The sequence below is a fragment of the Erinaceus europaeus genome, chromosome 12, assembly GCF_950295315.1.
Source record: "Erinaceus europaeus chromosome 12, mEriEur2.1, whole genome shotgun sequence".
Lineage (NCBI taxonomy): Eukaryota > Metazoa > Chordata > Mammalia > Eulipotyphla > Erinaceidae > Erinaceus > Erinaceus europaeus.
In genome coordinates, this window is record NC_080173.1 from 94,812,769 (window position 1) to 94,839,081 (window position 26,313).

General features: G+C 46.4%; 1 protein-coding gene across 4 annotated transcripts; it reads right to left on the reverse strand.

The window, feature by feature from the left end:
• Positions 1–6,034: 6,034 nt before the first annotated feature.
• On the reverse strand, positions 6,035–26,199 carry PHF7 (PHD finger protein 7). 4 transcript variants are annotated; one of them, XM_060204550.1, is made up of 11 exons: positions 25,998–26,199; positions 23,362–23,447; positions 22,244–22,296; positions 21,093–21,184; positions 14,017–14,118; positions 13,268–13,392; positions 12,438–12,597; positions 10,577–10,683; positions 9,435–9,551; positions 7,887–8,011; positions 6,035–6,563 (listed from the first exon to the last, which is right to left on the reverse strand). In XM_060204550.1, exons 2-11 carry the CDS (start codon positions 23,403–23,405, stop codon positions 6,361–6,363), a joined length of 1,128 nt encoding a protein of 375 aa, XP_060060533.1. In that variant the 5' UTR covers positions 23,406–23,447; positions 25,998–26,199; the 3' UTR covers positions 6,035–6,360. The 4 variants fall into 4 exon arrangements, with proteins under 4 accessions (XP_060060533.1, XP_060060531.1, XP_060060532.1 ...); XM_060204548.1 differs by having other exon boundaries at positions 23,362–23,474; XM_060204549.1 differs by lacking the exon at positions 25,998–26,199 and adding an exon at positions 25,010–25,357 and having other exon boundaries at positions 23,362–23,474.
• Between the last annotated feature and the right edge of the window lie 114 nt (positions 26,200–26,313).

Below are 26,313 nucleotides of genomic sequence, written 5' to 3' on the forward strand. Positions count from 1 at the left end.
ACTCACCTAACTCAACAAGACAAACACAGACTTAAAGTGAAAGGATGGAAAACTATCATACAAGCCACTGGGTCAGACTTTAAAATAGATAAGATTAAAAAAGATAGGAATGGACACTACTTAATGCTCAGAGGATCAGTCAATCAAGAGGACTTAACAATTATTAATATCTATGCACCCAATGAGAAGCCATCTAAATACATCAAACTTCTACTGAAAGAGCTACAGCAATATATTAACAGTAACACAATCATAGTAGGGGACTTCAACACCCCACTATCTCAACTTGACAGATCATCCAGGAAGAAAATCAGTAAAGACATAAGGAAGCTAAATGAAGAGATAGATAAACTAGAACTATTAGACATTTTCAGAGTCATTCATCCCAAGAAACTGGAATACACATTTTACTCAAATCCACATGGATCATTCTCAAGGATAGACCATATGTTAGGCCACAAAGACAGCATCAGCCAATTCAAGAGCACTGAAATCATCCCAAGCATCTTCTCAGACCACAGTGGAATTAAACTAACACTTAACAATCAACAAAAGATTAGTAACAGTCCCAAAATGTGGAAGCTCAACAGTACACTTCTTAACAACTTCTGGGTCAAAGAGGAAATCAAGGAAGAAATCAAAATGTTTCGAGAGTTCAATGAAAATGAAGACACAAGCTATCAAAATATTTGGGACACAGCTAAGGCAGTCCTAAGAGGGAAGTTCATAGCTATACAAGCACACATTAGGAAACAAGAAAAGGCACAAATAAACAGCCTGATTGCACATCTTAAAGACGTAGAAGAAGAACAACAAAGGAATCCTAAAGCAACCAGAAGGACAGAAATCACTAAAGTTAGGGCAGAAATAAATAACATTGAGAATAGGAAAACCATACAAAAGATCAACGGAAGTAAATGTTGGTTCTTTGAAAGAGTAAACAAAATCGACAAACCTTTAGCCAGACTCACAAAACAAAAAAGGGAGAAAACCCAAATAAATTGGATAGTAAATGAAAGAGGAGATATCACAACAGACACTGCAGAAATTCAACATATCATGCGAGGCTTCTATGAACAACTATATGCCACCAAGCTAGAGAACCTGGAAGAAATGAATGATTTCCTAGATACCTACCAACTTCCAAAACTAAGTAAAGAGGAAGTGAATAACATGAACAGGCCCATCACAGCTAATGAAATTGAAACAGTTATCAAAAATCTTCCCAAAAATAAAAGTCCTGGACCAGATGGTTTTACAAATGAATTCTATAAAACTTTCAAAGAAGAACTAATACCTCTACTTTTAAAAGTCTTCCAGAAGATTGAAGACACTGGAATACTCCCTGCCAGCTTCTATGTAGACAACATCACCCTGATACCAAAAGCAGACAGGGACACAACCAAAAAAGAAAACTACAGACCAATATCTCTGATGAACATAGATGCGAAAATATTGAACAAAATTCTAGCCAACTGGATACAGCAGTATATCAAAAAGATTGTTCATCATGACCAAGTGGGGTTTATCCCAGGCATGCAAGGTTGGTTTAATATATGTAAATCAATCAATGTGATCCACCACATCAACAAAAGCAACACCAAAAACCACATGGTCATATCAATAGATGCAGAGAAAGCCTTTGACAAAATACAACATCCCTTTATGATCAAAACACTACAAAAAATGGGAATAAATGGAAAATTCCTGAAGATAGTGGAGTCTATATATAGCAAACCTACAGCCAACATCATACTCAATGGTGAAAAACTGGAAGCTTTTCCCCTCAGATCAGGTACTAGACAGGGCTGCCCACTATCACCATTACTATTCAACATAGTGTTGGAAGTTCTTGCCATAGCAATCAGGCAGGAGCAAGGAATTCAAGGGATACAGATTGGAAGAGAAGAAGTCAAACTCTCCTTATTTGCAGATGACATGATAGTATACATGGAAAAACCTAAGGAATCCAGCAAGAAGCTTTTGGAAATCATCAGGCAATACAGTAAGGTGTCAGGCTATAAAATTAACATTCAAAAGTCAGTGGCATTCCTCTATGCAAACACTAAGCTAGAAGAAATTGAAATCCAGAAATCAAATCCTTTTACTATAGCAACAAAAACAATAAAATATCTAGGAGTAAACCTAACCAAAGAAGTGAAAGACTTGTATACTGAAAATTATAAGTCACTACTCAAGGAAATTGAAAAAGACACAAAGAAGTGGAAAGATATTCCATGTTCATGGGTTGGAAGAATTAACATCATCAAAATGAATATACTACCCAGAGCCATCTACAAATTTAATGCTATCCCCATCAATATTCCAAGCACATTTTTAGGAGAATAGAAAAAATGCTACAAATGTTTATCTGGAACCAGAAAAGACCTAGAATTGCCAAAACAATCTTGAGAAAAAAGAACAAAACCGGAGGTATCACACTCCCAGATCTCAAACTGTATTATAGGGCCATTGTCATCAAAACTGCTTGGTACTGGAACATGAACAGACACACTGACCAGTGGAATAGAATTGAGATCCCAGAAATGAGGCCCCACACGTATGGACATCTAATCTTTGACAAAGGGGCCCAGACTATTACATGGGGAAAGCAGAGTCTCTTCAACAAATGGTGTTGGAAACAATGGGTTGAAACATGCAGAAGAATGAAACTGAATCACTGTATTTCACCAAATACAAAAGTAAATTCCAAGTGGATCAAGGACTTGAATGTTAGACCAGAAACTATCAGATACTTAGAGGAAAATATTGGCAGAACTTTTTTCTGCATAAAATTTAAAGACATTTTCAATGAAACGAATCCAATTACAAAGAAGACTAAGGCAAGTATAAACCTATGGGACTACATCAAATTAAAAAGCTTCTTCACAGCAAAAGAAACCACTACCCAAACCAAGAGACCCCTCACAGAATGGGAGAAGATCTTTACATGCCATACATCAGATAAGAGTTTAATAACCAACATATATAAAGACCTTGCCAGACTCAACAACAAGACAACAAATAACCCCATCCAAAAATGGGGGGAGGACATGGACAGAATATTCACCACAGAAGAGATCCAAAAGGCCGAGAAACACATGAAAAATGCTCCAAGTCTCTGATTGTCAGAGAAATGCAAATAAAGACAACAATGAGATATCACTTCACTCCTGTGAGAATGTCATACATCAGAAAAGGTAACAGCAGCAAATGCTGGAGAGGGTGTGGGGTCAAAGGAACCCTCTTGCACTACTGGTGGGAATGTCAATTGGTCCAACCTCTGTGGAGAACAGTCTGGAGAACTCTCAGAAGGCTAGAAATGGACCTACCCTATGACCCTGCAATTCCCCTCCTGGGGATGTATCCTAAGGAACCCAACACATCCATCCAAAAAGATCTGTGTACACATATGTTCTTGGCAGCACAATTTGTAATAGCCAAAACCTGGAAGCAACCCAGGTGTCCAACAACAGATGAGTGGCTGAGCAAGTTGTGGTGTATATATACACAATGGAATACTACTCAGCTGTAAAAAATGATGACTTCACCGTTTTCAGCCGATCTTGGATGGACCTTGAAAAAATCATGTTGAGTGAAATAAGTCAGAAACAGAAGGATGAATATGGGATGATCTCACTCTCAGGCTGAAGTTGAAAAACAAGATTAGAAAAGAAAACACAAGTCGAACCTGAAATGGAATTGGAGTATTACACCAAAGTAAAAGACTCTGGGGTGGGTGGGTGGGTGGGGAGAATACAGGTCCATGAAAGATGATGAATGACATAGTGGGGGTTGTATTGTTAAATGGGAAACTGGGGAATGTTATGCATGTACAAACTATTGTATTTACTGTTGAATGTAAAACATTAATTCCCCAATAAAGAAATAAATTATTTAAAAAAAAAATCACTTTTACATTTACATAAAGCACCACACTCCCTCCAGGGCATTGGTTCAATCCCCACTGTTTCATGATATGTTTTTGCTCCACCCCCTCTCCTTGTCACACCCTGATTCTCTCCGTGTCACACTCTAAAAAAAAAAAAGAAAAAAAGAAAACACAAGTCGAACCTGAAATGGAATTGGAGTATTACACCAAAGTAAAAGACTCTGGGGTGGGTGGGTGGGTAGGTGGGGAAAATACAGGTCCATGAAAGATGATGAATGACATAGTGGGGGTTGTATTGTTAAATGGAAATCTGGGGAATGTTATGCATGCACAAACTATTGTATTTACTGTTGAATGTAAAACATTAATTCCCCAATAAAGAAATAAAAAAAAAGAAAAATAAAAAAAAGAAAACACAATTAGAATCTGAACTGGAGTTGGCGTATTGCACCAAAGTAAAAGACTCTGGGGTGGGTGGGTGGGTGGGGAGAATACAGGTCCATGAAAGATGATGAATGACATAGTGGGGGTTGTATTGTTAAATGGGAAACTGGGGAAATGTTATGCATGTACAAACTATTGTATTTACTGTTGACTGTAAAGCATTAATTCCCCAATAAAGAAATAAATTATTTAAAAAAAAAGAATAAAAAAAAATTTTTTTAAAGGATGACAGAGGACCTAGTGGGGGTTGTATCGTTATATGGAAAGCTGAGAAATGTTATGCATGCACAAACTATTGTATTTACTGTTGAATGTAAAACATTAATCCCCCAGTAAAGAAATTAAAAAAAAAATTACTTATTAATGAAAAGATCAGAGAAACGAAGAACCAGACATCACCCTGGTACATGTGCTGCCAGGGACTGAACTCAGAACCTCATGCTTGGGAGTCCAATGCTTCAACCACTGTGCCACCTCCTGGGCCACTGAACTAAGACTCTTTAAAGCCCATATTATTTTGATAACAACAGAAAAACACATATGCCCCCTTCAGTGTGGTTCCAGGTGAGTCTGGCCCAACTGAAGGTAATCAAACACCTGCGAAATCATCTGTCATAATCAGTGACCATAATTGAGGATGACACTGAGGATTACATGTCTGGCTATGGTCCTGAGGTCCCCTTATGACTCCATGACCCACACTACCACTGTGGGGGCCGGGCGGTGGCATAACGGGTTAAGCACACATGGCACAAAGTGTAAGGACCAGAATAAGGATCCCAGCTTGAGCCCCCAGCTCCCCACCTGAGGGGGGGGGGGGTCGCTTCACAAGCGGTGAAGCAGGTCTGCAGGTGTCTTCCTCTCTGTCTTCCCCTCCTCTCCATTTCTCTCTGTCCTATCCAATGATTACGACTTCAATTAACAACAAAAACAAGGGCAACAAAAGGGAATAAATATTTTAAAAATTCACTCTCCCCAAAGAAGCAGGTCTGTGTTCTAAGGTAATAGTTCTAGAGTTATTTGAGTTTCTTTTCTCTTTTTTTTTTTTTTTTTTTTTTGCCTCCAGGGTTATAGCTGGGGCTCAGTGCCTGCACTACAAATCCACTGCTCCTGGAGGCCATCTTTTTCCCATTGTTGTTGCTGCTGCTGTTGTTGAATAAGAGAGAAACGGAGAGAGGAGGGGGAGAGAAAGAGACAACTGCAGACCTGCTTCACTGCTTGCAAAGAGATCCCCTGCAGGTGGAGAGCCAGGTGCTCGAACCGGGATCCTTGCTCTAGTCCCTGTGCTTTGCACTATGTGCACTTAACCAGATGTGCTACCATCTGGCCCCCTCTTTTTAAAAAATGTTTATTTCTTGGGTAGAGTCAGAGAGACTGAGAAGGAGGAGAGATAAAGAGACACCTGCAACACTTTTACCATTTGTGAAGCCTCCCTCCCCCCCCCCCCCGCGGGTGGTGACTGGGGGCTTGAACCTATGTCCTTGAGCATGGTAACATGCATTCAATTTTTTTCCCTTTTACATGACAACATGAATAAATCACTCTATTCTTCATCTTATCCTATCAGTTATCAGTCCCGAGCTAACTGAGTTTTATAGATCAGAAGGATGTTTTCTTAATTCTCTCACTCTACCCTCCAGCCCCCCCCCCCTTAGTAGGCTAGACAAATTGCAGAATGAAGTAATAAGATGCAGCCAGTGGAGAGAAAACCTTTATTTGCATCACGCATGTAGGTGAGATAACAAGAGGCATTCGAGAGTCAGACTCCAGCAGAAGAATCTCAGTAGGAAAGAAGAGAGGACCCACTAGGAGTCAGGTGTTCTCCCAGCCAGAACACTCTCCTCCGTTGGCATCTGGACCCTCTGACCCCACAGTCCCGGGGGTTTCTTTCCTCTGGTTCCTCTCTCTCAGGCTGCTGGTCCTTCCCTCGTCACAGCTGCAAAATGCTCCCTCTCCCAGCCCTGACGGAGGAGCACCGCCCCTGCTCATAGACACTAGGCAGTGACTACTCCGGAAAGAAGCTGTTACTTGGGTTTTCTGCAGTTCTTAGTGATCTTGACGCCCTTGGACCGACAGGAGCGGACCCTCCTGCTGCCCGAGTACTCTGGCCCGCCAGTCCAGGAAGGGCCGGGGTTCCCTCCCAGGCCAGTGTGGCTGCAGGGTAGAAGGTGCTCCGCGGGGTAGAAGGTGCTGCAGCAGGGCGAGTCGCAGTTTTCCGGCTCGGAGTCTGGTGAAAGAGAGCGGGGAGGGAGGCAACCTTCTGCCTCTCTCAGGTGCAGATCTTTAGCCCTCGCTTCCTCAGTCCCTCCGTCCCTCCCTCCCTCCTTCCTTCCTTCCTTCCTTCCTTCTCCCCTTCCCTTCCCTCCCCTCCCCTCCTCCCTTCCCCCTCTCCTCCCCCTCCCCTTCCCCTCTCTCCTTCCCTCCCCTCCCCTCCTCCCTTCCCCCTCTCCTCCCCCTCCCCTTCCCCTCTCTCCTTCCCTCCCCTCCCCTCCTCCCTTCCCCTCTCTCCTCCCCCTCCCCTCCTCCCTTCCCTTCCCCTTCTCCCTTCCCCTCCCCTTCTTCCCTTCCTCTCTCCTTTCCCCTTCCCCTCCCCTTCTCCCCTTCTCCTCCTCTCCTCCCTTCCCCTCCCCTTCTCCCGGCCCCTTCTCCCTTCCCCTCCCCTTCTCCCTTCCCCTCCCCTTCTCCCCTTCCCCTCCCCTTCTCCCCTTCCCCTCCCCTTCTCCCTTCCCCTCTCCTTCTCCCCTTCCCCTCCCCTTCTCCCCTTCCCCTCCCCTCCTCCCTTCCCCTCCCCTTCTCCCCTCCCCTTCTCCCTTCCCCTCCCCGTCTCCACTTCCCCTCTTCCTCCTCTCCTCCCTCACCCCTCTTCCCCTCCCCATTCTCCCCATACCCTTTTCTTCTCCCTTCCCCTCCCCCTCCTCTCCTCCCTCTCTTCCTTTCACCCTTCCTTTCTTTTCCCTACAGGGCATTTTGTGCCTATCGATCCCACTGCTCCTGATGGGTTTTTTTGATTTTTCTTTTCCATTTCAGATAGAAACAAGGGTGGGGGTGTGGGTGTGGGTTGGGAGGCAAGGACCCAGTAAAGAGCACACTTTACCATGTGCCAGGACCCAGGTTCAAGCCCCTGGTTCCCACCTGCAGGAGGGAACTTCACACACGGTGGAACAGGCTGCAGGTGCCTGTCTGTCTTTCTCTCCCTTCTCCCACTCCCTCCTCTCTCACTCCAATTCTCTGTCTATATCATAATTTAAACAGTTAAACATATTTTAATTGTTTGTTAAAGAAACGGGGAGAGAGAAGAGACAACACAGTACTGCCCCGCATTCAGGAAGCAGGTGCAGAAGCTCTCGTGTGGCACTGGGGCTCAAGAGCAGGTCCTGGCACATGCTGAAGGGCGAGGCCAGCTGTCTCTCGCCCCCTGTCTAGCTGCTTTTCTTCCAGAGCTAAAGACACCAAGCTCAGTTCCCTGTCTGGTGGCTTGCCTCTCCCCCACCTTTCAGGCCCCACAGGTCCCCACCCCAGTTCTTCAGCCAGGTCAGCCCTCTGGTCCCACCTGCGACTTCAGCAGAAGGTGCGCACTCCTCACACTCCCACTTCTTACTGTTGGATCTGAGAGAGGAGCAGTCTCTGTGGGTCCCGCGGGATCCGCACGTATTGCACAGAATGAGGCACCACCTCCTACAGGAAGAGCCAACACAGAGCTGTGAGGATGGACACGTGCAGCACGCCTACTTCCGGGACATCCGCTCAGGGCTTCCCAGGCATTCCCAGGATGTCAGGCTGAGGACTGACTTCAGGAGCCCACAGTCAAGGTGGACAGAGAAAGGGAGGGGGGCCCCCATGCCTCTGTCTGGAGCAGGAGAAGCAGACCCCCAAAGAGAGACCTGTTCACTCTCACTAGTGAGTCCCAGGGAGGGCAAGACTGGGGCTTAGAATTATGTTCCTCCTGAGGTCTGCAGATGAAAATTATTTTCTTGGGGCTGGGTGGTGGTGCACCTGCTTAAGTACACACGCTACCATGCACAAGGACGGTTCGTGCCTCCACTCCCGACCTGCACTGGGAAATGCTTCATGAGCAGTAAGGCGGGTCTGCAGGTCTCTAGCTTTCTCTCTTCCGCTTTACTTCCCTACCCTCTCAACTTCTCTCTGTCCTATCCAATGAAATAATTTTTTTTAAGGGGGAAAATTGCTGCCAAGAGCAGTATTTTTTTTTTAAGTTTCTTTATTGGGGGATTCATGGTTTACAGTCAACAGTGAAATACAGTAGTTTGTACATGCGTAACATTTCCACATAACAATACAACCCCCACTAGGTCCTCCTCTGCCATCATGTTCCAGGATCTGAACCCTCCCCACCTACCCCAGAGTCCTTTACTGTGGTGCAATATAGCAGATTCAGTCCAAGTTCTGTTTTGTGCTTATTGTTCAACTTTTTTTTTTTTTGTAATTGGATTCATTTCATTGAAGATGCCTTTAAAATTTAGATGGAAAAGACTTCTGCCAATATTTTCCTTTAAGCATTTGATGGTTTCTGGTCTAACATCCAAGGGGTGTTGAAATCCCCTATTATTACTGTGTTGCTGTTAATCTACTGCTGTAGCCCTTTCAGTAGATGTTTGATGTAGTTAGATGGCCTCATGCGAAGATGTTAATAATCATTAAGGCTTCTTGACTGACTGATCCTCTGAGCATTAAGTAATGTCCATCCCTGTCTTTTAAAGTTGCATTTATTTTAACGTCTGTTGTGTCAGATTGAGAATAACTGTTCCTGGGGCAGTGGATTTGTAATGCTGACACAGAGCCCCAGTGACAACCCTAGTGGCAATAAAAAAAATAAAAATAAAAAGAAGTGAGTTTCATGGTCTGGGAGGTGGCGCAGTGGATAGGACATCAGACTCTCAAACGTGAGGTCCTGAGTTCAGTCCCTGGCAGCACATGTACCAGAGTGATGTCTGGTTCTTTCTCTCTCCTCCCCCTATCTTTCTCATTAATAAATAAAATCTTAAAAAGAAGTAAGTCTCTTGTTCCTCACATCTGTAGCAAGGCCTAGCTCTAAGATGGTACCAGTGGACGGTTTTTCCAGCCAGGAGCCTCTCCCTACCCTTCATCCTCAAAACTGTCCCGTCCTCGTTCGTACAGGCAGATGGGGGCGTCACAGTGCTGATAGCGTTGATACAAGTCCAAGAAAGCCCCTGGCTCCAGTTCCCAGGCGGCATCTCTGCAGCGGGAGGAGAAACAGTGAGGAATAGTGACCAACGCTGTTGGTCGTAAGAGCTTCTGCCCACCTGGGAGCGAGACAGAACTTGGGGGTCCTCAGTCCGCTGTTAGAGCCCAACCACTGCAGGCCTCCAGGGAATTCGGACCCTCCAAGCACTCCTTTTAGAAACATGCCTGTCTTCACTGTCCTCTCTTTGCTTCTTATCATTGCAAAGTTCTCCTTCCAAAGGGTCAGGCAGTGGCTCACTGCACCTGGCTCAGTACACAGTTACAACGCACAAGGGTCGGGGTCCAAGTCCCTGGTCCCCACCAGCAGGGGGAAGACTTCACGAGAAGCAGGGCTGCAGGTATCTCTCTGTCTGTCTCCCTCTCTATCTTCCCCTACCCTCTCAATTTTTCTCTGTCTCTATCCAATAATAAATAAAGAAAAATATTTTAAAAAGAAAAGTTATTTTACGTCCCGAGGGGTGCGGGGCACTCTGTCACTCAGCGCACTGCTTCTGGTTAAGCTGACCCTCCTCTCTGCATCTCAAGTAGCAGAGCAGCAGTGACCCGGCATCCAGAATCCAGCTGGTTTATCCTTGAAGGTCATACTTCTGAGAGGATGGCAGTTCAACTCGCACCTCCCAACCTTATTAAGTAATGTTTCTATATGTTTCCATGTGTTCATTTTTTTTTCTAAAATCCTAATGAATGGCTCAAAGATACAGAAAATAATGAATAGAAAGCCTGGCTTGGGGGTGAGGGGCAGGTGGAGGCACACCTGGTTAAGCACACACACTATAGCATGTAAGGACCCAGGTTCAAGCCCCTGGTCCCTTCCTGCAGGGGGAAGGCTCCATGAGTGGTGAAGCAGGGCTACAGATGTCTCTCTGTTTTTCCTCCCTTTCTATCTCCCCTTTCAATTTCTGACTATCTCTATCCAATAAGTAAATAAATAAAGACAATAAAAAAAAAGAAATCTGGGAAAAAAAAAACCCCACTCCCCATCCCCAGCTCAATTTCTGCGTGGAGAATTCCCACTACCTGTCTGGAATGTGAATTCCCATCCTTAGCATTTCTTGAGGAAATTCTTCACGGTTATTACACTGCGGACATTTGAAGAAGTGCTTTGCTGATGTGTGGGCATATTTCTATAAGAGACACACAGAAATGCTTTGTGTTTGTGGAAAACCATCTTTCACCACCTCCACCCTGACCCTGACCGGACCCCTGACCCTGACCCTGACCCCAACCTCATCCCACTCTCATGTGACAAGAGGCTGTTCCTAGGGCTGGGGGTGGTTCACCTGCTGACTGCACACATTACCATGTGCAAGGACCTGAAACAAGCCTGCAGGTGTCTTTCTTCCTCTCCCCCCCTCCCCTCTCAATCTCCCTCTGTCCTATCAAATAAAAAAAATGTAAAAAAAGGAAAATAAATGAAGAAAAAAATTGCAGGGGCCAGGTTGTGGTGCACCTGACTAAGCTAAGTGTACACATTACAGTGCACAAGGACCCAGGTTCAAATCCCTGGTCCCCACTTGCAGGGGGAAAGCTTCATGAGTGGTGAATCAGGGCTGCAGGTGTCTCTCTGTCTCTCTCCCTCTCTTTATCTCCTCATCCACCCATCTCAATGTCTCTCTGTTTCTACCCAGTAGTAAATCAGTAAAAAATAAAGATGATATTTTAAAAAGGGGGGGCAGGGGGTAGATAGCATAATGGTTATGCAAACAGACTCTCATGCCTGAGGCTCCAAGGTTCCAGATTTAATCCCCTGCATTACCATAAGCCAGAGCTGAGCAGTGCTCTGGTAAAAAAAAAAAAAAAAAGCAAAGAGGCAGTTACTGCTGCCTGACTAGGGGGGTCACAGAGTCAGGAGAACTCGATGAAGCTTGTGGATGCAGGAGACAGGCTCAGGGTCAGAAGCACAAGAGAGCTCCCAGGCCATGGTCTCTGGCCAGAGTGCAGGCAGTGCTGACCCAGCAGGACCAGGTGCCTGGATCTGTGTTATCTCGCCTGCTATGCCTGGAAGCAGGGCTGGTGTGGGCCATCACTTCTTTTTGGGATGAGTTCACTTGTTCTAGACACCCTGAGAGTTTTGCTCAGTCTCCATCTTGTCAAGAATGAAGTCCTGGGAGCTGGGCTGTAGCGCAGTGGGTTAAGTGCAGGTGGCACAAAGCGCAAGGACTGGCGTAAGGATCCTGGTTTGAGCCCCCGGCTCCCACCTGCAGGGGAGTCGCTTTACAGGCGGTGAAGCAGGTCTGCAGGTGTCTGTTTTTCTCTCCCCCTCTCTGTCTTCCCCTCTTCTCCCCATTTCTCTTTTTTCCCCCTTCTGTTGCCACTGTCTTTTTGTTGTTGTTGTTGTTGCTATAGTAATTATTATTGTTGTTGTTATTGATGTTGTTGTTGTTGGATAGGACAGAGAGAAATGGAGAGAGGAGGGGAAGACAGAGAGGAGGAGAGAAAGACAGACACCTGCAGACCTGCTTCACCGCCTTTGAAGCAACTCCCCTGCAGTTGGGGAGCCCAGGGCTTGAACCGGGATCCTTATGCTGGTTCTTGCACTTGCACCAATGCGCTGAACCCACTGCGCTACCGCCCAACTCCCCATTTCTCCGTCTTATCTAACGACATCAACAACAACAACAATAACTACAACAATAAAAAAACAAGGGCAATAAAAGGGAATAAATAAAAAAATAAAATAAAATAAAAAGAATGAAGTCCCACCGGCCAGGGTGACTAGAGACTAGGCTGCTATCCCTTTGTCCACCCGGGGCCAGTTCTGTGTACAGACCTCCAGTGTGGAGGAGAGCCCCCACCTCACAGCCCGGGAGGGTGGGGCCTCTGAATGGGGCTCTGATTGGGGCCCGTGTGGCAGACCCCACAGCAGAGCAAGCCCCACCTGTATGCATTTGCGGTGGTAGACGGTCTGACTACAACACGGGCCCTGGATGTTTTCAAAACTTGCTCGGGATAAGTCTTCACAGCACAAGATACAGCTTTCCTCCCCTGCACTCCCCGGCTGGATGTCTTGTGTTGGCCGATGTTTTCCACAGAATGATCTGTGGCAGAGTAAACAGACTTGTTTCTTTCCGTTTTATTTTATTTTATTTTTCTGAAGCTAGAGCCTCGCATCTGCACAGTTCTACCAGCCCCAGGTCACTTTTTCATGCAGGCAGAGACAGTGAGGGGTTGTTGTTGGTGGTGGTGGGGTGGTGGTGAGGCCACAGCACTGAGCTTCCTCTCTCGCCATGGCCACTCCCGCACGGTCCTGGTGAGCTAGCTCTCAGATTTGTTTCAGATGCTCCAGCTAAGAAGGGCACTCCCCCCACACACACCAGTGTCCAATGAGTCTCCATAGTCCCGAGGAGGTGCAGAGCAGGGTGGAGAGCAGTCGCAGCTCCTGAGACTGCCCCCCATAATCTCAGGTTCTTGAAGACCCCCACTTAGTTAGGAGCAGCTGTCTGGGAACCTCAGCTGGTTGTCATTTAAGGAGGGGACGGGAAGCACAAGGAACCACACAAAAACCACCGTAAAAATCTCCAAGTCAAGGCATGTTCGCCCTACTGAATGGAGGGACAGATTCGCTGGTGAATCAAGACACATCCTGAGAACTGAAGCCTGAGCCCATCAGTGGCTACATGCTAGGGTGTGTGTGTGTGTGTGTGTGTGTGTGTGTGTGTGTGTGTGTGTGTGTGTGATGGGGGCAATCTTCCCCTCTTCATCACTCACTTGTATTCTCCAAAAAACTGTGAAAGGCAGCCACTTTCTTGGCCACAGGGCAGATGGAAGTTCCTGACGCACTGATCCTTCTGGCAGTGAATGGCCGCTCCCTTTTGCTTGCACACATAGCAGACCTGAAAATGCAATCCCAGGCAGGGTCAGGACCCAGGAAAGACAGACAGACAGACAGACAGATAGACAGACATCAGTAGCACATCACTCTGTGCAATGGTGTTTTTGTGATGATACAGCTACTCCCTTCCCTTAGTGGAAACGGAAGCTTGGGACACTTTGATGCTGAACTTGAGGACACCTTAAAAACCTTTCCTGTTTTCCCTGGATGTTGCTTCTTCTCCTGACTTACAATATTACACCCCCCCAAAGGAAGGAACTTAAAGGGCAGCTGGGAAATCCAAGAGTCTTTTGATTTTTAAAATAGCAACCAAGGAAAAGAAAAACAGGAAAGAGAGGTATGGCTAAAGGTCTACCCCATGGATCAACCTGCCAATGTCCATGTCTAGTGGAGAAGCAATGACAGAAGTCAGACCTTCTATCTTCTGCACCCCATAAAGAATTCTGGTCCATATTCCCAAAGAGATAAAGAATAGGGAGGCTTCCAATGGAGGGGATGGGACATGGAACTGTGTGGAATTGTACCCCTGTTATCTTACAATCTTGCTAATCATTATTAAATTACTAATAAATGTTCATTAAAAAAAGGTCTACTCCCCAAAGTCCACATTTCAGGGGATTCTGACCTTCCTAGAAGCCCGGGCTGCCTCCTTTTTGATGTCTTCAGGTAGGAATCCGTGGAAACCTCTGTTGGACTGGCCCCTCTGAGGTAATTTGCTAGATAGGATCTGGGGAGGGGAGTGAGGGGTGTAGCAGAGCGAGACTGTCAACACTGATGCTGACACAGCCTAGTCCAATGAAAAGGCGTCAGTGAAGCTAAGAAACAGACATTCACTCAACACAGGCTTCTATAGCTTTAGGTATTGGGGGATTGAAATGTTCTTCAAGTATTAGCTCACTTAAGCCTCATAACAACCTCAAGAAGTAGGTGGTGTGGGCCTGGCAGTGGCTCACTAGGTTAAGTGTGAGTGCAAAGTACAATGACCGGTGCAAGGATCCCAGTTCGAGCCCCCGGCTCCCCGTCTGCAGAGAAGTCGCTTCACAGGCGGCGAAGCAGGTCTGCAGGTGTCTTTCTCTCTCCCTCTGTCTTCCCCTCTTCTCTCCATTTCTCTCTGTCCTATCCAACAGCAGCAGCAACAACAACAATGGGGAAAAAGATGTAGAAGTTATCATTACCGCTATTTAGTGTTGGGGAGATTATATGATTTGCTTAAATACAGACAATTCTAAATTGCTCTTCCTCACCTCTGCACTATGCCGTCTCCACTCACCGTAGACAATTTTTTTTTTTTTTGCCTCCAGGGTTATCGCTGGGGCTCGGTGCCTGCACTAAGAAGCCACTGCTCCTGGGTATCATTTCCCCCATTTTGTTGCCCTTGTTATTGTTGCTACTGCTGTTGTTGTTGTTGGGTAGGACAGAGAGAAATGGAGAGAGGAGGGGAAGACAGAGAAGGGGAGTGAAAGACAGACACCTGTAGACCTGCTTCACCGCTTGCGAAGCAAACCCACTGCAAGTGGGGAGCTGGGGGCTTGAACCAGGATCCTTGCTCTGGTCCTTGTGCTTCACGCCATGGGCACTTAACCTGTTGTGCTACTGCCTGTCTCCCCACCCCCCTTTTTTTGTCACAAGGGCTATGGCTGGGGCTCAGGGCTCCGTGATTGCATGATTCCATTGCTCCTGGTAGCCACTTTTTTTTGACAAGACAGAGAGAAATTGAGAGGGGGTGGGTAGACAGACATGGAGAGATAGAAAGACACTTGCACCATGGCTTAACTGCTCATGAAGCTTTCCCCCTGCCTGTGGGGCTGGGGACTTGAACCTGGGTCCTTGCACATGGTGACGTACTCAGCTGGGTACACCACTGCCCAATCCCTGTGCACAACTGTGTGCTGAGCCTTTGGGAACATCACTACCTCCACTTTTTTTCTCTCTCTCTTTTTCACCAGAGCACTGCTCAACTCTGGTTTATGCTAGTGCTTTGGGATTGAACCTGGGATCTTTGTTGCCTCAGGTATGAAAATTATTTTTGTTTTTGCATAACCATTATGCTATCTTCCCAGCCCTATTTTTGTTTTAATTTGTCAATGGGAGAGAAAGAGAGAGAGAGAGAGAGAGAGACTGACTACCACAGCATCACTCTGGCAAATCCAGCGCCTGACTTCCTAGACCTCTGCAGTTTCACTTTATTCTCACCAGCAGCCTGTGATTCAGATAATTAATACTGTGACCCGGCCTACAGATGCCACTGAGTGCAGCACAGTAAGCGATATGGCTGCATGGCCACAGATGGCTGGGTCTGGACCACAAAGCCGGGAGCAGCAGAGTCCACAGAACCCTTGTACTGCCTGTACTGGCCCTCGGTATAAACCCTCTCTAGAGTGTGCTCTCTGCAAGGAAGAAAGCGAGACTCAACACCTTCTGAGTTTAGAGGGAGGGGAGGAACTGGACTTTTCAATAGGAAAACATATTCATAGTCAATACTGAAGGATTAGAAAGAATCTGAACAATTGTAGCAACAGGGAAAATAGTTCAGCTGATACAATCTCATGCCTGAGACTCCTGGATCCATTGCTAGAACTCCATTATCTTTTCTTTCTGAAAAGCGAATGGGAAAGTAAGGGTGGTGGTGGGGGGATCTGGACTGTTATACATCCATAAACAATGCGTGTGTACACACACAATGGAAGGCTCTCGGCACCCCAGTCTCATCCCAACAGTCTTCCAATAACACTGAGGCAGGTGCAGGCTTCCTGCAGTTGTTACGTGCAATGTAGGCTCACGCCACTTTAACTTTATAGAAAAGGTGACTCCGGGGGCTGGGTGGTGGAACACGCGATTGAGTCCATATGTTATAATGCGCAAGGATCCCGGTTCAAGCGCCCGGTTCCCACCTGCAGGGGGAAAGCTTCTCAAGTGGTGAAGCAGGACTGCAGGTGCCTTTTTATCTCTCTCTCCCTCTCTATCTCTCCCTTGCTCTCAATTTCTGGCAGTCTCTATCAAATAAACAGAGATAATTTTTAAAAAGTAGAAAAGGTGACCCTGCAGGGTTATAAGATTTGAAGAGACTTGAATTATAGTTGTAAGTTCCAAACTGGGCTTGAAACATATCGATGTTAACAGTAATTATCGTGGGGCTATAGGACTCTAGGAGTGAGCTCTTTATAAATTCAGTACTGTTCAAGTTTTCCATGAGGAGCCCATACAATGTTTTATCAACAGAAAAGTTGAGAGTTGAGGATTAGGAACAGAAGAACGCTAACAGCGGTGGAAACTGTTCACTAGGTAGGGCGAATGGGCTTGCATGCCTGAGGCACCTGCTTCTTTTCCCAGCACTCTAGGCCGGAGCTGTGCTCTGGCTCTTCTGACTCTGCCTTCTCTTTATGTGAAGTTCTTTCTTAATCTCATATGAAATAAATAGTTCAAAATATTTAATTTTACGAGACCAGGACACAGCTCAGTGTGTGTGCTGTTGTGGATGGAGTCTGGGCCTCACAGGTGCAGGAAAGAGCGCCCCCTCCCCGGCTGCCAGAGACCATCTCAGTACGTCTTTGGGTGTGTGAGGAAGAGCCAAGGGGAGAGCAGAGCACCCTTCAGCCATAGATGAAGCTCTATTTGTTTTTGTCTTTGTTCTGATGTGGTTCTGGGGATCAAACTCAATGTCTCACAGGTGCTACACCAAATCCCTGGCTTCTGAATCTTTCTTGTTTTTTAAAGATGTATTCATTTTGGGGTCAGGAAGATAGCTCACTGGATAGGGCACATGTCATGCCAGGTTGAAGCCCTGGCACCACATGAGAGGTGCTACAGTGCCAGGGGAAGATTCGGACGCTGTGGTGTTCCTTCTATCTGAATGAAAAAAATGGCTCAGGTGCAGTCAAACTGCACATGTGTGAGGCCTTGGTTCCATAAAAACAAACAAACAAACAAACATTGCTGATATAAATTTTAGAAGATCCAGATAAATGTGAAAATAAACATATCTGGGGGTTAGAAGATTTTTTATTGTTTATTATTGGATAGAATAGAACTTGGGAGGGGAGGAGGAGCAAGTGAGTGAGAGAGACAGAGAGACACCTGCAACTCTGCTTCCCCACTCGTGAAGCTTTCCCCCTGCAGGTGGGTATCGGGGGCTTGAACCCGGGTGCTTGTGCACTGTAATGTGTGTGCTTAACCAGGTGTGCCATAGCCTGGCCCCGGGTTAGAAGATTTAATAATGTTTGTCAAATCTTTCCAAAGTGATCTATAAGCTTAATGAGATCCCAATCTCAACAGTATTTTTCTTTCTTTCTTTCTTTAAGAAAACTTGACAAGCTAAATCACAATTTGTGTGGAAAATAAAAGACCAAAACAAACATGGAAAATATAGCAGAAGTTAGAAATTTTCATTTGAGGACACTATAAAGTCATAAAAATGAAGGGAGTATGGTATTGATGTAACAGTTGACACTTAGATCAACAATATAACACAGATTATCAAGATCCACTTACAATCTAGTAGAACAAAACAACCCAACTATTTAATGAACAAAATATTTGCATAGAAACCTCACACACACATGCACACACACATGTGAATGGTGGAAGAGCACAGAAGGGGGGGGTAGTGTAGGGGAGGTGCACAGAACTTGCACTGGACAGGCCCCTGGTTCCAGCCCTAGTGCCGCCTACAACCAGACCTGAGCAGTGCTCTAGCTGAAAACAAAAGGCAAACGGTGAAGTTCCACTTCTTTACTCCAATAAAAACCGCAGCAAGGGGCAGGCAAAACAGCTCACTTGAACAGTATACTGCTTTGCCGTGTTCAGGTTCAAGTCTGGTCCTCTCTGTGTTGAATGAAGCTTCGGGGCTGTGGTCTCTCACTTTCTTTGTCTGTCTATCTGAAAAAGTCATCCTGGAGTGGTGAAGCTTCAACAATGATCAGAACACTAAAAACTAAAACTAAGATAAACTAACGTCAAACCCCAATCACCAGCACACATGCAGTAGAATGATCAGAATCAAATGACTGACAATATCCAGTTTTGGCCAGAATGCTACACAGCTGGACTGCTCAGAAACTGCTCGCAGAAATGGAAGGTGGGAATTGCTGTGGGAATTGCTGGACAACGTTACAGAATGTTAAACACACAGCATCAAGCATCAGCAGTCATTTACCCAAGAGAGGTGAAGACATACGCTGACCAAAAAACAAACAAACAAACAAACAACACCGTGCGAATAAATGTCAGTTTCTTTATTCAACATAACCCTGAGTGGAAGCAAGTCAAATCTCTACCACAGGTGGAGAGATAAGCGAATTACAAGAGAGGCATTTGACAGGATGTAACTAACAATAGAAAGGCACAGGCTACTGATACATGTATCGAGAAAGACGGACTCTGATCAAGTATTACATGGAGGGAAGGAAGTCAGGTACAGAAGTGTTGTTTTCGCCGGGCTGGCTTCACGGGCGGGTGACAGACGACCCGGGACTCATGGCTGGGTTGTACGCAGTATCTCTTTATTCATGCAGGACGCAGCGCAATCTATACCAAGCTAAGCTAAACTAAAAACTACAATCTTGTCCTTATATACTAGCCCAGTAGGGTGGGAACAGGATGCGACGCAGAGAGGGTGGAGAGAAAAGTGACTGGTGAAAATCAGGGTGTGACAAGGAGAGGGGGCGGAGCAGGTGAGAATTCTACCACTGAACCACCAATGCCCTGGAGGGAGGGTGGTGCTTGTTAACAGAGGTTATGTAAATAGAATACAGTGTTATGTAAATAGAATGCAGGGGGGATTAAACCAAATGAAACAGAAGGGGTTTTTAAAAGCAGAATTAGAAGCATACCAACACAGAAGAGTGCACACCAACTGGTTTTGTTCACGTGAGGCGTGAGAAGAGGCACAGAGGGGTGTGGGGGGGTCGCATACCCAGTAGAGCGCACACATTCTATGAGCCCCAGCCCACACCTGTAGGGAGGAAGCTTTGCCAGCAATGGCGCAGTGCTATGTCTCTCCTTTTCTTTCTCTCTCCCTCCACCCACACTAAAGAAAAAGGAGGGGAAAAAAAACACTGGGATCAGTGGAGTCATGCAGACATGAAGCCCCAGCGATAACCCTGGTGGCAAAATAATAATAATGGTGTATTGGGGGGTGGGTGGGTGTTAGGTCCTGGAGCATGATGGCGGAGGAGGGCCTAGATGGGGGGCTGAGTGTTTTGCAGAAAACTGAGAAATTTTACATTTGTACCAAAAACTGTATTCAAAACCATTAATCATCCAGTAGAAAATTTAAAAATACTGTTTATCATTTAAAAGAAATAGGCAAAAGTGATTATCTCTGGGGTGACTGACTGAATAGAGAAGGGAGGAACTTACTGGGGTGATGGAATTTTTTGTTTTTTTTGATTCGACAGTGCTTACATGGGCTTATACATTATATCTTCCTAATATGTGGGCTGATTATAAATTCATACAACTATGCATTTTGGAGTATGCCACTTATAACTAATAATTATAGCTGGGGTAAAATAACGAAGAAATATTCATAGCAATTACTTCTGGGGACAGGGGAGAGACTTTTGGATGCACATTATACTGTTAAGATTTTATATCAGGCATATAATTGCTTTTCAAAATTAGATTTCACTGGGGGTCGAGTGGTAGTGCAGCGGGTTAAGCGCACGTGGCGCGATTCACAAGGACCGGCGTAAGGAACCGGTTCGAGCCCCCGGCTCCCCACCTGCAGGGGAGTCGCTTCACAGGCAGTGAAGCAGGTCTGCAGGTGTCTTTCTCTTCCCCCTCTCTGTCTTCCCCTCCTCTCTCCATCTCTCTCTGTCCAATCCAACAAGAATGACAACAATAATAGTAACAACGGCGATGATGATGATAAACAACAGGGTAACAAAAGGGAAAAAATATCCTCCAGGAGCAGTGGATTTGTAGTGCAGGCACCGAGCCCCAGCAATAACCCTGGAGGCAAAAAAAAAAAAAAAAAAACATTTCATTTGCTTTTACGTGGTGCCAGGGAATGAACCTAGGATCTCACCTGTACTTTCCAGAGCACTTTATTTTATTTTATTTTATTTTATTTTATTTCCTCCAGGGTTATTACTGGGGCTCAGTGGCTGTTCCTAGAGGCCATTTTTCCCCATTTTTGTTGCCCTTGTTGTTGTCATTATTGTTATTGCTATTGTTGTTGGATAGGACAGAGAGAAATGGAGAGAGGAGGGGAAGACAGAGAGGGGGCGAGAAAGACAGACACCTGCAGACCTGCTTCACTGCTTGTGAAGCGACCCTCCTGCAGGTGGGGAGCTGGGGGCTCGAACTGGAATCCTTAGTCCTGTCTTTGTGCTTTGTGCCACGTGCGCTTATCCCACTATGCTACAGCTCAACCCCCGCTGGAGAAAATTTTAAATTCTCTATCCTTTAAAGGGAGTGGGGAGGAGGAGAGTGAGGGAAATACATCAAAGCTTCACTCTACCATTCAGGGGGCTCCTTGCTGTGGGTCACGGTGCTCTTGTGTGGTGTCAGGAATCCAGCCCAGGGCCTCACACATGCAATTTCGCCTGCGATTTATTTTTTTCCCTCTGACAAACCCAGATTTTAGAGAAAAAGGCAAAGGCCTGGAAGACAGCTTACCATGTAGAGCACACATCTTACTATGTATGAGGCCCTGGTGAGAGCCCAGTAAAAAAAAAAGGGGGGGGTCTTCATACTCACAAGACAGAAATAATGCACGCTGAGATTGTCTTTCTGAAGAAATTCCCCTAGTTTTTCTGGATCCCCAGGTTCTTGAAGACATAGCCGACAAACTGGTAAAAGAAAATGTTAAGAATTTACTTGGGGGAAAGAAACTAATGGTGAGGCATGGATATTGGAAATTTTTCTTTTTTTTTTTCTTTTTTTTTTTTTTTTGAGGGAAGCTGGGATGAAGTATGCTTTTGGCATGAATTAGGATTTGTGTGATTTGGGCCACATTTGAAAGGTAACTGTCGGGGGCCAGGTGGTGGCACACCTGGTTGAGTGCACATGCTACAATGCGCAAGGACCCGGGTTTGAGTCCTAGGTCCCTGCCTGCAGGGGAACAGCTTTGTGAGTGGTGAAGCAGTGCTGCAGGTGTCTTTCTGTCTCTCACCCTATCACCCCTTCGCTCTTAATTTCTGGCTGTCTCTATCAAATAAAGATAATAAAAAAATTAAAAATATATATATATGTATATAGAGTCAGCTGTCAATGGTCACTTTCTATAATTTTATCTCAAGTGGCTTTTTTCCTCCTTTTTTTTCTTGATGCCTGGGTTCCAACCCAAGACCAAGATATGGGAGACCTGTGCTCTCCCACTCAGCTATATTGGTCAGCTTGCGAAAGGAGTTGTTTTGTGTGGTCCAGGAGGTGGTGCAGTGGATAAAGCACTGGACTCTCAACCATGAGGTCCCAAGTTCAATTGCTGACAGCACATGTACCAGGGTGCTATCTGGTTCTTTCTCTCTCTCCTATCTTTCTCATGAGTAAATAAATAAGTTCTTAAAAAAAATAATAATAAAGGAGTCTTTTGTTGTTGTTCTATTTTACCAGTTATAACTTACACTGGTGCTGGACAAAAATAGCCTGGTACTTCAAGCCTTAGGCATGAGAGTCCTTTTGCATAACCATATGCTACTCCCCCCCCCCCCCCCCCCGCAAAGACTTTAATTAACTCGTTTCTTAACCTTTGAATATGACCTCCAAGAAACTTGAGACCCTAAGTTTCTCAGGATGTCAGAGCCTAAGAGAAGGAAGTAGAGAGAGGGAGGAGCCAGTCTGCTGTTCTACACTAGTGCCCTTTCTTGAGGTCAGGACTCAGCAGCCAAACAACCTCCAACCCTTCTTACCAGGCCCTGAAGGCGGTCTCCTCTGGGCTACCCTCTTAGTCTTGGCAGGTTTTCTATATGAGAAGAAAAAGGGTGCAAGTGGTCTTTGAGAATCCTGTAGACATTGCAGGCGGCATCTTGCTTACAAGCATAATAAAGTGGGGGCCGGGCGGTAGGGCAGCGGGTTAATCGCACATGGCACCAAGCGCAAGGGCCGAAGTAAGGATCTCCGTTTGAGCCCCTGGCTCCCCACCTGCAGGGGAGTCGCTTCACAAGCGGTGAAGCAGGTCTGCAGGTGTCTATATCTCTTTCTTCCCCTCTGTCTTCTCCTCCCTTCTCCATTTCTCTCTGTCCTATCCAACAGCAATAACAATAATAACAACAACGATAAGCAACAGGGTAACAAAAAGGAAAAAATGGCCTCCAGGAGCAGTGGATTCATAGTGTAGGCACCGAGCCCCAGCAATAACCCTGGAGGCAAAGAGAAAGAAAATAATAATAATAAAGGGGGCACCCAGTTGAGCTCACAAATCATACAAGCACCTGGATTTGAAGACTTCCCTGTTCCCCTCCCCCCTGTTAATTTCTCTGTCCTATCAAATAAATTAGGTGGAGAGAAAAAAAAAAAGGGGAAAATGGCTGTCAGGAGCAGTGGATTTGTAGTGCTGGCTTTGAGCCCCAGTGATAACCCTGGTGGCAAAAAATAAAGAAGTAAATAATACCATATTAAATTGCTTAAGACTTCCTACTGCTAGCCACTAACTCTTGGCACTTCACAGACACTGACTCTGACTCTTCAGAATGCTCTCAAACATAGGTACTGCCATGCGTATTCTGCAAGTGAGGAGACGGAGGCATGAACCTGACGTAACCTGTCCCAGGTTACCTGCTGACAAATGTGAGAGTCAGGAGATGTGCCCAGGCAGTGGGGCTCCAGAACCAGCACTTCATAGGAACATTTCGGGGGTGGGGGTGGGGGGTGGGGGGGTGGGGAGGGGGGTAGGTTACCAGGCTGCTGCTCCCAGGGACCACTGAGAAGAGCTGCCACCACCCAAGGCCCTGCCAGGACGACGTGGAAGCAGCCTCGACTACAGACCACTGGCTGGTTTCTACCAAACTCCCTTTGCCATCTACTCTACCTTAATCTCTGATGGTCCTTCTTCTTTACTTTTATAGTCTTCATTCGCTGCTGCCTCTCTCACCTATCCTGGATTCTTCTATACTACTGTGAGGACAATACAGGCTCTTTCAGCTATAAAATACAAACAGGACTTGGTCAGCAACTTAATTACACTTTAGGTTATCAATTTCTATGAGGTCAAATAGCGAACTTTACCTTCCTACCCATGCGACAAAATAAAAGAGACCCACCCAGTAACAGTGTTAGCAATGGCCCGTAACCAACTCTCAAAAGCCCCATGCAGTAAGGTACTGTCACTATCTTCATTTTCACAATGAGGAGACTTGGGCTTTGAGAGGTCACAGATGCACCCTGGGTAAAGTCAGAGTTAACTGCTGTTACACTACTGCACTAATGTTACACGACACACCAGTGTCACACTCCTACACAGCTGTGTCAACACTGGGGCCATTTACTTGAACTGGTTTCCTTCTACTTTGTGATAATTAAAAGTGCTGAGGTAGCACTCAAGAAAAAAAGGTCTCTGGGAGTCGGGTGGTGGCGCAGCAGGTTAAGCGCAGGTGGCACAAAGCGCAAGGACTGGCGTAAGGATCCCAGTTCGAGCCCCTGGCTCCCCACCTGCAGGGGAGTCACTTCACAGGCGGTGAAGCAGGTCTGCAGGTGTCTGTCTTTCTCTCCCCCTCTGTCTTCCCCTCCTCTCTCCATTTCTCTCTGTCCTATCCAACGACAACAACATCAACAATAATTATAACAATTAAAAAACAAGGTCAACAAAAGGGAATAAATAAAATTAAAAAAGAAAAGAAAAAAAGGTCTCCTTTTGTCCCCAAGTATGGGCGACTTAGATCCAATACAAGCTCCGTAAGGACTGGCTCTTTCCTAGGGAAGGAACCCTTGGATCTGGGATGCAGAAGTCACTGTTAAGGAACTCTATTAAATAATCAAGGTGACTGAAGTCAAGGTGGGTGGAGGAAGGAGCCTTTTATTTTTACACACAGGCCAGGAGCTCAAATCATTCTGATGACTCTGGCCCTGAACGAAGGGATGGTACGAGCTCACATGGGGGGGGGGGTGCAGGCTTGAGAGCAAAAACGCCAGAAGCTGAGGCTGTGAGGTTAAGGGCTGGGACTTGGACCCATTGCTCAAGGTCTGGCTGCCTCAGTTACTGTTCTCTTTCCTGCAGAGCTGTGTCTGGGAAAGTTTAGCCTCAGCATAAGATACACCACGTGGGGTGGGTGGGTGGTGGTGGTGGTGTAACTTTTCGAAGGGTAGAAGCTCCTTTCCCAGTAAAGGCTGAGTCTGACCTTCATCGTCTTTCCTTGTTCTCACTTGCTCACCCAGTGATAGCCAGCCTGCACTAACCACTTGCGCTATCTCAGTTATTCTATTCTGTGTTGAGCCCTTGTTACAAACACACCTCGGCCATATTATTAGCCTATTTCCCACGGCTGAAATTTTTGGAAATTCTCTTACTGCTATAGTGAGCTAAGAGAGAACGGTGACAAATTATCCCAGCTCCTATCCCTACTTTTCACAAGGCTCAGGTGGTTAGTGAGGTTTGGCGTATTCTGAAAAATTCATCTAGATTGGAGGCAAGAGTAAACTATCTGAAAACGAAGACAGCCTAGGGGTCGGCGGTGGCGCACCTGTTACAGTGAGCAAGGATCCGGGTTTGAGTCCCTGGTGTCCCCACCTGCAGAGGGAAAGCTTCGCAAGTGCTGAAGCAGTGCTGTAGGTGTCTCTCTCCCCCCTTCCACTCAATTTCTGGCCATCTCTAGCCAACAAAAATAAAGATTAAAAAAAAAAAAGACAGCCTGCCATTCTCCCTCCCCCCATCACCAATATCTGCCAGACTAAGCCTTTAGTTTTCACTGGCTAAGTGCTAAATCCCCAACATGCAGGGGGACGAGAGAAATAAAACTCACTCCTGCCGAGGAAGGGCTGTTGCCTTGTGAGGGGGAGAGGAAGATGGCATTTAAAAAAAAATATTTATTTTCCCTTTTGTTGCCCTTGTTGTTTAACATTGTTGTGGTAATTGATGTCATTGTTGTTGGATAGGACAGACAGAAATGGGGAGAGGAGGGGAAGACAGAGGGAGAGAAAAAGATAGACACCTGCAGGCTTGCCTCACCACCTGTGAAGCAACTCCCCTGCAGGTGGGGAGCCGGGGGCTCAAACCAGGATCCTTACGGTCCTTGCGCTTTGCGCCACATGTGCTTAACCCACTGCGCCACCGCCCGACTCCCAGAAGATGGCATTTCTTAGAACATTTGAGTCAACACCCTACCGGGACACCCTCAAGAGGACTGCCAGGGAGCTGGCAGCTGATCTGCACCAAGGCAGTGAACCGAGCTGCTCAGAAAACCAAAAGGCTAAATCACCCTTCCTCTGGGTTTGCTCCATCCTCTTGTAACCCAAGAGCTGCATTTGCACAAGTAAATGACATTTACAATAGCAACCTGGACAAGCTGCAACAAGAGCCCTTGGGGGGAGGGGGGCTCCCCCTAGAGCTGACAACCTAGCGGCTCTGGGTTATGGGAGGTGGGTGTGGGGGGGGGTGAGATGCCGACCATCTATCAACACAACCGAAGGCTTGTAACTGCGGTTTTTTTGCATCGCCGGCCCAATACGAGCCTGGAACGGGGCTCTTGGGACAGCTGCAGCCGCCGCGGATCTCCTGCACTGGAAGGTGGCACGATCTGCACTGGGAGCTGGCACGATCTCCTGCATTGAGAGGTGGCACGATCTCCTGCACTGGGAGCTGGCACAATCTCCTTGCACACCCGGGGGAGGCGCGATCTCCTGCACCGGAAGGTGGCACGATCTGCACTGGAAGGTGGCACGATCTCCTGCACTGGGAGCTGGCACGATCTGCACTGGAAGGAGGCACGATCTCCTGCACTGGGAGCTGGCACGATCTGCACTGGAAGCTGGCACGATCTGCACTGGA